The 11,480-nt window shown below is 35.3% G+C and overlaps 2 protein-coding genes across 4 annotated transcripts; one reads left to right on the top strand and one right to left on the bottom strand.

Moving 5' to 3' along the window:
• The first annotated feature begins 1,023 nt into the window (after positions 1-1,023).
• On the top strand, positions 1,024-9,091 carry LOC108209601 (serine/threonine-protein kinase Nek2). 3 transcript variants are annotated; one of them, XM_017380589.2, is made up of 15 exons: positions 1,024-1,269; positions 2,400-2,535; positions 2,697-2,763; positions 3,235-3,300; positions 3,934-3,980; positions 4,080-4,125; positions 4,303-4,383; positions 4,472-4,514; positions 4,604-4,653; positions 4,742-4,823; positions 4,924-4,973; positions 5,924-5,997; positions 6,380-6,431; positions 7,143-7,586; positions 8,180-9,091. In XM_017380589.2, exons 2-15 carry the CDS (start codon positions 2,450-2,452, stop codon positions 8,810-8,812), a joined length of 1,821 nt encoding a protein of 606 aa, XP_017236078.1. In that variant the 5' UTR covers positions 1,024-1,269; positions 2,400-2,449; the 3' UTR covers positions 8,813-9,091. The 3 variants fall into 3 exon arrangements, with proteins under 3 accessions (XP_017236078.1, XP_017236079.1, XP_063943735.1); XM_017380590.2 differs by lacking the exon at positions 1,024-1,269 and adding an exon at positions 1,311-1,450; XM_064087665.1 differs by lacking the exons at positions 1,024-1,269; positions 2,400-2,535; positions 2,697-2,763 and having other exon boundaries at positions 3,233-3,300; positions 4,314-4,383.
• Positions 9,092-9,126: 35 nt separating this feature from the next.
• Positions 9,127-10,843, bottom strand: LOC108209602 (protein IQ-DOMAIN 19-like). Its single transcript, XM_017380591.2, has 3 exons — positions 10,278-10,843; positions 9,908-10,141; positions 9,127-9,822 (listed from the first exon to the last, which is right to left on the bottom strand). The coding sequence occupies exons 1-3, from the start codon at positions 10,713-10,715 to the stop codon at positions 9,262-9,264; spliced, it is 1,233 nt and encodes a 410-aa protein (XP_017236080.1). The 5' UTR covers positions 10,716-10,843; the 3' UTR covers positions 9,127-9,261.
• Positions 10,844-11,480: the final 637 nt, after the last annotated feature.

Genomic DNA, 11,480 nt, shown 5'->3' on the forward strand with positions numbered 1-11,480 from the left:
ACTCTATATAGTTCAACAATACATTCCACTTCAAAACGAAAACACAAACGTACTTGGGAGTATTTAAATAATGACCTTAAAATCAAACATGTCATATTATCAATTTAATTTATTTTTTTGGATTTTTTAGCATAGATATTGTGATAATTCGGATGAAATTCCGAATGTTTCGAGAAGTGCACGAACTCTGAAAATAAGGCGAAGATCCCTAAGACATCATGATGAATTGGTGCAAGTAGTAGTATTATTTATTTTAGAAACTGAACTAAGGTTTTCGCCCTCATCGATGTGAGACTGTGATACTATGGTATTACAAATTTCCCCGCTAAAATTCTTAACATTTTTGACAGTCCTCGTCATTGTGGGACAATACCGTCCAAATATAATAACTTGCATAATTTAATATACATCAGAGATTTCTGAAAAACTATGATCAATTATTATAGTAATTGATAATACTACTTATATTTGTAAACTAAATTAAAATTGCAGGAAGTGAGGTGCTCGTGTTACACGTCCAAATGCGAAAATGAGTCCTCTTATTTTGTTGTACAATTTCCACCCTAGTCTCGGAGGCAGTAGTAATGTAGCAAAAAATAAACTAGGTGAAAACAATAGTAGTATTCAAAAAGTAGGAGGTGAAAACAAGATAGTACAAATATTAACTAGTGACCCACTCTTGTAGGCCAGCATGTGATAAATTAAATAATATTGACTACAGAATAAATGCTATGCGATAACAATTAAATAACAGATTAATTGGCTGTTGACATGGAAACAAATAAATCCATCGCACTGCTCTCTTGCTCTATATACATGGTTAATTCACAGATTTGAGATTCATTTAAACCGATAATCGAACACAGAACCGACGATCCGATATTATTATATTATAATCTTAATTAATTTACAAAAATCACCATTATGTAATATAATCTTTATAAGTCAGTTAGTAGTTTACTAATCCAGAACGTGAGTGAGTGTAATTGAATAATGCTAACCCCCACTCCTCTCTCTCTCTAGATTTGTCTCTTTCCTTGTAGTCTGTATGGTCTTATTATGTCCTCTCTCCCTCTCTCTCTCTGTTCCAATAACAAGTCTCTCTCGCTCTCTCTCTCTCTCTCTCATCTCTTCCTATGATTTCCCTCTCCACAAATAACAATGGTGTAGCTAGCGCATCTACAATTAGAGTAAATTACAACTACCAGGCTTGTTTCAAGTGTTAAACTCAGCTGCAACTCGTGATCTCATTGTTTCACAGTTATCAAGGTCATTTTATTTTCCATCTCTTTTCTTTTTGTCAGCTTTCACTTACTTTCAACTGTAATTATTCAATGCTCACATCTTCTTTATATGCTGCTCTCTCTGTTTTATCCTCCAATTTGTCTCTCATCTCAATTTCTCCACCTACATTCCTCATTTCCAGCTCTACACACACATTACAGTTATTGTATGTATGATTCAACTTGTTTTACTGTACAATTTTACTTGTTTTAGTGTGATTTTGCTAGTTCTTAGTGATTTCCAACTTTTTCTAGTTCGCGAGCTTCTAATCTTAGGTTTACACTTTCAAATTTGTGATGTTTGATAATATCCTGTCGGTTGATTAATTGGTTAATTATTTTTAAATTTTCAGTAATTTATGGTTTATTTTTGTAGAGTGTTTTGCAGTTGAGGACATTACTTATAGTTGTTTACTTGTTTATGCGTAACCAAGGACATTACATATAGAAGATCGAAATGATTGTGATTTGTTAGGTAAAAGTGTTTAGTTACAAAAATATGTGCACGATTGACCAAAATTTATGGCAAAATTCACAAAATTGAGTCAACAAAGTAATGGAGCTTATAATTTCGGCCACTTGCTGTTTAAATTTTTCTTCGTATATGCAATTCATCTACAGCCTACCCAACTACTTGAGGATAAACTTGTTTTAAAACTGTGTTTGACACATCTTAGTATTCATTGAGGTAGACTGTGTACAGCTCAAAAATGTGGAAATTAAGAAATACTAGGAAGGGTGTACAAGAAAAATTAAAATAGTTTTTGGTTATATGTGTAGTACCTGACACAAACAGAAAACAATAATTTGTGAAAAATATCATGTCTAGTCTAGATAGTAACTTGGTCATCATTTTCTTCGTTGTCTGTTAATGTCATATCCAGCTTAGCTTTCAGGTCTAATCTTAGCATTCCATTGAGCTAAGCTTGGTAACTCATTATATATGGCAAACCTATCTTGCTGAAATTTAAGTTCTGATCATTTTCTTTTATGCACTACGCATCAATTTAGCATCCTTAAGAATCTTACTGTCTATTATCTGCAATTGCAGATTTTTCTGCTATCAAAGTTTGGTTTTCATTTTGAATCATTATTGATTATTGGAATGTGTGATAGGACTCGTACATTTTATCTTGTATGTGTAAATGCGACAAGTTGACTGAGATATGGAGCAGTATGAAGTACTAGAGCAGATTGGCAAAGGAGCTTTTGGCTCTGCGCTTCTTGTGAGGCATAAGCTGGAAAAGAAAAAGTAAGACTAGAACTAGTATGTTTGTTTTACTATCCAGCTTATGTCATTTAATGATTTTACTGCCAGCATATTAAAAAATAATGAAAAATATTCTTTTGCTTACTTTGAAGTGTCTTGTTGATGTGTTTATTGACTCCCATATATCATAATTTGTTATCAAGGTATGTTCTGAAGAAGATACGACTTGCCCGGCAAACAGACAGGACCCGTAGGTCTGCACATCAGGAGGTTACTACTCTCTCTTGATTCATCATCATTAAATTGTCAAATATGTCGAGTTCATAAACTTTGGCAAAATCATTTTCTTAAAATGCTGGTCTTAACTCATTTAGCACTTACAAAATAATTAATATACTCCAAGGAAATTGTTTTACAGCATCTATAGTTAACCTGTGATGTAAGAAACAATTTGAAATGCATTACTGGTATTTGGTAATGTGCAAACCAATTGAATGCTGAATTTGCAGTACCTTTTCATCAATTCCCATCTTTATATAAAAAATGATTAGATGGTTTGCTGGAAACAACTAATATAATTATTGCAAACTCTGGTTTCAGAAATGAGAATGATCAATAGTGCTATGTAGATGTTTATGGTGCTTCTTAAAGGGACATGCTACTGAAGCATATCTTTATCAGTTTGATATATGGATATATGCACATAATAATGCTGCTAAACTGATTGTGCACATTTTACAGATGGAACTGATCTCCAGGATGAGGAATCCGTTTATTGTGGAGTATAAGGATTCTTGGGTGGAGAAGGTATGCAAATTATGCATTGTGAACTTGGTACTTATATCTATGTTCTTTGCTTTTCTAAATTTTTCAAACATATTAATATGTTAGTCAAAAGTTGCAATACTTGCCTAATGATAGGTAGTGAAGGTAGAACACGTGATATATATTTTAGATTATCAGCAAAAAGAGTAAATAACATATTTGATGACACTTCTGTTGGTTGCCTCCCATAGTTTGCTGGATGTATTCTTTTTCTACATCTACATATGGAATTAATTTCTTTTTTTGTTATTTTAATTGTGCATTTTATACACTGGCAACTTATGCAAGTGTAACATTGTATTGACCAGCTTTGTCCCAAAGTACCAAGGTTTCAGCCACTTGACAATTATCAACAAGTCTGGAGATATATAACACGATAAGTGGTAGCACCTGATTAATTTTAAGTGTAGCGACCTACTTCCTTTAAGATTTTTCATCAAACTCCTTGTCAAAACAATAACACTAATATAGCTAACAACAGTTAGTACAATAACTGTATCGGTGAAAAGGTTAATTTGTTTAGTACACACATAATGCGTTTAGTACACACAAAGAAACTTGCTTTGCTATATAAATGTTGTATCAACATGACAAATTTGATGCCATTGCTTACAGGGATGCTATGTTTGTATAATCATAGGCTATTGTGAAGGAGGAGACATGTAAGTTAATTTCAAGTTGAATATAAGCTTTTGTGTAAACTCTTTCAGCTTGAAGTGTTCATGTCATGAATCTTAAGGCTCCTGCAATATATTTTGCAGGGCAGGAGTAATCAAGAAAGCCAATGGAATTCTATTCTCTGAAGAGGTTCTTATCATATAACTTGTACAGCTAAACTAGTTTATCTCTATTTGTTCTCCTTGGTGTCTTAAGTCAATGACCTTTCTCTTTCCATCTCTGTCCATGTGAAAATTTAATGATATTCATAAATGATTTTAGAAGTATATATTAATCTATCTTTGATCTACAACTTCTGAATTGCAGAAGCTTTGCAGGTGGCTGGTTCAACTTCTAATGGCACTCGATTATTTACACACTAATCACGTCCTTCACCGTGATGTTAAGGTTATTTGCCTCTCTTAATGGAACCACTGCACTACTTGATCTTCCAAATCTCTCAAGTCTATTCACATTATCAATAATTTTGTAACAGTGCTCAAATATATTTCTTACAAAAGATCAAGATATTCGCCTTGGTAAGTGTAGGATTGTAATCTCATCATCATTCACAATATTTCAAAGGATATATAAATTTGGTAAATCTTAAAAAAATGTTGTTTTCTAGGTGATTTTGGACTGGCCAAGATGCTGACTTCTGACGACCTTGCTTCTTCTGTAAGTGATTTGAATTTGAGGTGATTTAACTTTCCAAGATTTTCCATAAGTCTCTTAACATGGCAAGTGTTTCTGTTGCACAACCTAGGTTGTTGGGACTCCGAGTCATATGTGCCCCGAGCTTCTTGCTGACATACCTTATGGTTCCAAGTCAGACATCTGGTCTATGGGTGAGTAAATTACATTTTTAAATACGTGGACAGGAGTTAGGAGTTGGCTTGGTCTCTTTACCTCTATGTGCACTGATTTGTTACAAAATCTCTTCATCAGGATGTTGTATATATGAGATGGCAGCTCACAAGCCTGCATTCAAAGCATTTGTAAGTTGAAAGGGTCATATATAATTTCTGGCATACATGAGAATGTTGGTAGTCACTAGATCCAGTGACATATATTTAGCTGAAAAGTAAATTGGTATTTAAGGACTACAGCTCTGACTCTCTGATGTTCATGTGGGAGATACGTAGGGGGAAGCCTCTTAAAAATAGAGATTTAGCCAAAGTAGTAAGTATTCACAGCCAAATCTTTTCTGAAAAAACAAAAACCACAGAATGGGGGTATCTTAAATAGAACAACGGACTAATTACCAGACATATCATAGCTCCCATGCATGAGATTATTTAAAATTTTAATTCGTTTCAAAGTTGGATTAGATTATAGTATGTGGGCGCCTGTAGGATATACACCGCCATATCTATGCTCCGAGGCCATAAGTTTAGATTGTAAAAGTTAACAGGCATATCTTTCCAATTCCCCTCTTGTTCATAAAGTAATGAACTCTCACCCATATGCATTCCCATGAGAGTTCAGTTTGGTATTTAAACAATTCGTCTCATCAAAGTTATAAGTTGGGCGTGCACACCTATTTTGGCACAGATTAGATCATTAAAAAGGGACCTACATGCTGTATTGATGCTGACTAATAGCTAGATGTCCAAGAAAAGGAACTACTTCCATAATTATTGTGGACATCATGCTTTTTAAGTACTTAATGGGGTGAATACAACATTTTTAAAATTAATAGTAATCACATTTTTTTAGATCAATTGTCTAATGTCGACTGATTGTACTGCAGGTGTTAATATTTTTCCTAGTGAACTATAATGTTCTTGCATGCATGGTTTTCGGATAAGCTCACTCTAACAATAATGCAGAAATACAAGGAAATCAGCCTAATTATACTAGGATTGTTAGCTTAATACCTTCTTACTTCTGCTTTGTAATATTTTGGCGGGCTTTAAGCTACTGATTGGCTGTCTTACTTGCTCAGGACATGCAAGCGCTGATCAACAAGATAAACAAGTCCATTGTCGCACCACTGCCGACCAAATTTAGTGGAGCATTGTGAGTTTCCCCCCCTCTTAAGACCTATATAAGTATTCCATTTTTCTTGGATCTGTAATATGGGTAACTGAAATGTTTGTACTATATTTAATAACTAAAACTTGACATGGTGTCACGAATATTGTGTTAGTGGCAACTAATATACTCCAAGAGCAAGCAGAACTTCATAGAGTACTGTAGCATACTTTAACTTTACCAAGGTGTACACTAACAAGCGCATCTTATTCGCCGTACAAAAGTACTACTAATAGTATAGACAAACTGACTATCGATGTTTATTTACTCTATCTTTAATAAGTCATACTTCTCCATTCTATAGATACATCATGAATTTTTTTTATTGTTTTCTAATTCTGGCTTGTTTTTCCCTCTTTTTCTCCAGCCGCGGTCTCATTAAAAGCATGCTGCGGAAAAACCCAGAACTTCGGCCAAGTGTACATAATTTTCTTTGATCTATATCTCACACATTGGTGGAAATTATCAATTTTCAATACAACTATTTATTATTCTTAGATGTGAATTTGTTAACAAAGCAACTGCAGAGTCCACAACTTTGCTTGAGAGCTGAAATTACCTTCTTTTAAATTATTATAGATGCATGAAAACATTTTGGTTACATCTTTTAACCTTACTTCACAATAGTTTAATGATAATTGGTCTACCACTTTCTTATCTGCTAAAAAGAAGTGCGGTCATTTGAATGTTTATTTGGTTTTCTATTTGAAGTACATAAAAATGTATACTAAGATATCAAAAACTTTGTTGATAATGTTTCTGCATGACCTGCAATATGTGGCCTTGTTAGGAGCTAAAAATATGAGGCAAAACATCTAAAAAATACTTAAGAGTTTTTCCATATTTAGTATAACTTCACAACACTGCACATGATGGTATACTTGTTGTGATGGAAACTGTGGAATTTGTCTGTTTCCCGTTACTGTGTGACGGGAAAAGCTAAATCTTAAGAATTCTTTACAAAAAAGGCAAACATCTTTTTCATATCCTTACAACAATGAAGGCATTCTATTAACACTCTGTGGTATTTTCTCTTTTTGTCAAGGAAATGACAGTTTTATAAGTGTTGATGCAGTATTCATTGTGCAATTTATGCTCCTAATTTGGTTTTTGATATGTTGATGTGGCAGGCTTCTGAACTTCTGAGAAACCAACACCTTCAACCTTATGTGCTAAAGATTCACCAAAAGATTAATACCCCTAGGCGCAATAGTCTACCATCAACCTACTGGCCCGAAACTGAATATGTAAAGAAAACCAGATTTGCAGTGTCAGAAGTTCCACGAGCCACATACAGAGAGAAGCGGCTATCTTACAGTAATGACAGGACATTGAATCCTAGTATATCTCTACATGATGATGAGTCTCCTGTTTATGGCCGTCGGGTTCAAAATACTCCCAGATTTTTCAGACAAGGAGTTTCTGCGTTGTCGAGTGGAAATGAGCATGGAGAGACAGTAATTAGCAAGTCATTTGCTAAAAAGCCTTCAGTTGTCACCAGGAGTCCAGGATATTCTAAAAAGAAAGCTTCTGGCCCTCCTAAAAGAGCAGAACTGACAAAAAAACTTGAACCGGTAAGATCAGGCAAAAGTAACCATAAGCTATTATTCCTCATCTAGAATGGTAGTTCACATACTTTAGGATTCTGGAAGCAACAAATCATATCACTAAATTTTTATGCATGCTTAAATATGATGGGGATCTTGAAACTCAGTTGTTGACGTATACATAATCTCTTTTAACTAATAAATGACTCATCTATGGCTCTACGAGTGGTTTTTGAGTTGATGGATTTTGAGTCACTGTTCCATTGTCAATGTCTGCGTATTCTTATATACATAGATACATAACGACACTTAAGTGAAAATAATTTCTGGAAGTGCAATAGAGGCAACCAGTTGTGTAAGTGAGTATATATACGCGTATCATGCAAGCGACATGATAGCCTGTTAATTTTATTGGTTACTTAAAAAGAAACATACCATATGATGTGGCTCACGAAGAATGCATACCTTGTTTTAAGTGTTATGTTTCTCTGTTTTTGTAAAATTCTCTGAAGCAGTGACTAAATGTTATTTTATTGCATTACCACCACTTTCACACACATATATACTTCATATCAATTTTCTTAAAGAACTAGAATTATATATTTTCATGATATATGCAGTTACCAGTTTCAAGGACTACAACCAAACAAACAGCTCTTTCAAATCGTAGAGCATCTTTGCCATTGACAAGAACTACAGTTCAAGAGTCTTCATGCAGGGCCAACACTGATATCTTTGATTGCTTTGGTTCTCCAAATGTCTCTGTCAATGCTCCTCGTATTGACAAAATGATTGAACTTCCTCTTCCACTAAATGAGGACTCCCACATTCGTCGTCGTAGAACATCATTAACCTCAGCACAGGGATCCACTACCTCCCCACAAGGCGAACATTTGACTATGAAGGACAAATGTATTGTTTCTGATGAAACTTCGGGAAGACTCAGTGTGGCGGATGCTTTGCAAGGGAGTAGCGAATGTTCTGATCAAGATGCAACAGCAGGAGCATCAAGCAAAGCCTCCTCATACCAAAGGCAACATCGTTTTGACACTTCTTCTCACCAGCAGCGTGCTGAAGCATTGGAGGGATTGCTTGAATTTAGTGCAAGATTGTTAAATGAGGAACGCTTTGATGAACTCGGAGTGTTGTTGAAGCCATTTGGTCCTGGCAAGGTTTCTCCTAGGGAAACTGCTATATGGTTGGCCAAGAGCTTTAAGGAAAATACAGCCCATCAGGATGATCAGTACCAGTGAATGACCTGCATGTGTAGAATATAGTCTTAAACTGCAACTTTTTAGTTAGTTTCCATGATAAGTTGGCAGTAACTAGGGCTGATCATATAGGCTGCAGCAGTAGTTCTTTCCATGTGATTTTAAGTTGCATGGTTATACGACTTTTCAATTAAATTTTTGTAGTTCTAGGATTGATCAGGACCGCAAATATCATTGGAACTTATGTATGGCACGCAGAATCTAGTACAAAGTAGTCTAACGGCAGACTATCTTTCAGTTATTTATTCTATAATTCACTTATTCTGGTCTTTCTCGGCATACATAATTTGATAACTTGAAGAATTGAAGTGGTAAATTATTTATCTTCAGACGTTCTCACCATTCTGGTGAAGGGAAGCCTTGATACTTGATTACTTCCTCATACTGCAGCAATAATTCTGCATAACATTAATTGCTAGTTCCTATGCCGTTCATTCGTTCTTGAAATTCTTGCTAGAGTTTGCAGCTCTGTAAATTTTGATCAACCAAGGTTGTTGGCTCTTCTTCCTGTTTGAGGATTGAATTTGCTTCTTGTTATCTGCTGTTGAATCTATACCTCCAAATGATGGTGATCGCATAGTCTTTTGCTTGAAAGGCCGCTGCTTGGGTTCACTATGCGACCTGACTTTCGCCCTAGAGGATTGTGTGTTTGCCATGTAATTATGTACAAACTGAGAGTTGTTGGATGTGGTATCTGAGTAGTCTACTGAAGGTGACTGTGGTACTTTTCTGTGGTCAAAACTAGACAAATTATATTCTTGATGGAATATTCTATCAGGTGTTCCATATGAAAATTTCTCGGACTGTCTAGACGATGTGTCTGTGAGTGGTGACTGAGTTTGGTATAGAAGAGATGGATGTTCTTGATTCGAAACTGATATTCTTTCTGAATAGCTGGTCCTGCACTCATGCTCCCTGGTTTTCATCTGCCGATGACTTGCAAGGTCTTTATGCCTCCATGATCCCGCTGTTTTGCCAAGACTCAGAGGTTCCTACATACATATAATAACATATTGAATTCCTGAAGCAAAAAAAAAAACACATTTGAAACTGCAGAAGATGAAGATTCAAACTCACAGAGTCTCCTCTTCTTAGCTGGTCATGTGTTGGTTCAATGTGAGTTATGTTTCTTTTCACAACTATGTGTGGTTCCTCAGCCATCTGCATTCTCTGAATTCGCGCTCTAACTTGAATCGACATCAATGCATTCATGCACCTTAGCATCTCACTTGTCTGTTTTCTCACTAAATAACCTCTTACTAATGCTTGAATCTTCACCAGTCCCCTCAAAGCTTTCAATGCTGTCCTCGCCTGCAAGAAAAGCGTTATTTATGATCATTTCCAGGACAAATTCAACTTCACAATATCATCTATTGTCCTACCTCTGCTGAAAATTGTCAGTGATACATTTAAAAAAAAGAAGATAGAAGTTTTTTGTTATATATACCAGGTTGCCGCGAAAAAAGGCTTGAATTTTGGTGGCAGCAGCATCTTGAAGGGCTCTGAATCGTACTGTCTGCCTACCTTGATTGCGCGGCACAAGGATGGTACTGGTAATTTTCTGCTCATTCCCATACTTTGCTTCTACGAAACATGTCAGTGATTTTTTTGCACCTTGGTTTTGCTGACTCCAACACTCCAGCAAGTCTCGCGGCACTAACTTCTTACTGGCTGCAGCATCAAGTGATCTACTAGTCTTTTGATTGTTATTATCTGTTTTCGCAATTGATTTTCCAAAGCTCCACCTTCTCTTCTGGTTGGGAGTTTCAGGAGAACCTGTGGGTAGCTCAAAGTCTGTTAAGGAGAAAGAAGCATCTTGTTTCTTATCTTTATCCGCCCTTTTTCCGGTCAAGAGGTTTCTAAGCCATTTGCTTGCCTTCCCCATCTGATTTCTACCTTGAAATCTCTCTGTACTCAGCTATATATACATGCAAGAAGATTTAGAGGTAGTGGTATTATTAGTAAGCCAAGGCCTGCAAAGACTCTTATTGTTGTGCCATTTGCCATTCTCCTGCCAACACCAAAGCTTCTGATTTGACTGCAGCTGTCTTGAGCGTAGATAATAGTATTATTATGTTTGCGTCGACTATCTGAAACATGATGTGATATTTTACATTCTGCACTCTTTTTTATTTTGCGTCAAAGAATGCATCAAATTTGCCTCAAAATCACATTAAAAGCCCTCGCTGCAAAGGATGCTGGATTTATATATTGTGCAATTAATTTAAATTTGCATCCCTAAAAGTCAGGGATTTAAAACTGTTTCCGCCTTTATCTAAAATGAAAAATATTTGTTTTATGTCATAAGTTATAAACCAACTTAAAATCAAAAATAAGCCAAAACTTAATTGAAAGCTAGAAACTAGTTTGACATACTTTTTTCAATGAATTATTTTTTATTTTTGATAAAAGTTACCCATAAGTCAAAAATTACCGGTAAGTCACTTTTATTTTTATTATTACATTTTTAATAACCCATAAATCACTAAATAGTCAAAATACCCAAACAGATATTTAAACTCTCAGCTTATCACATTAAATCATGTTAATATCACAAGTCACGATTTCAAGTTTAGCTACTTGTGTACATTTGACTAACATACATTCATTTTCCCATGTCTGCTTCTCTGTTACATTCACTACAATCATA

This window comes from Daucus carota, chromosome 2 (assembly GCF_001625215.2).
Source record: "Daucus carota subsp. sativus chromosome 2, DH1 v3.0, whole genome shotgun sequence".
Lineage (NCBI taxonomy): Eukaryota > Viridiplantae > Streptophyta > Magnoliopsida > Apiales > Apiaceae > Daucus > Daucus carota.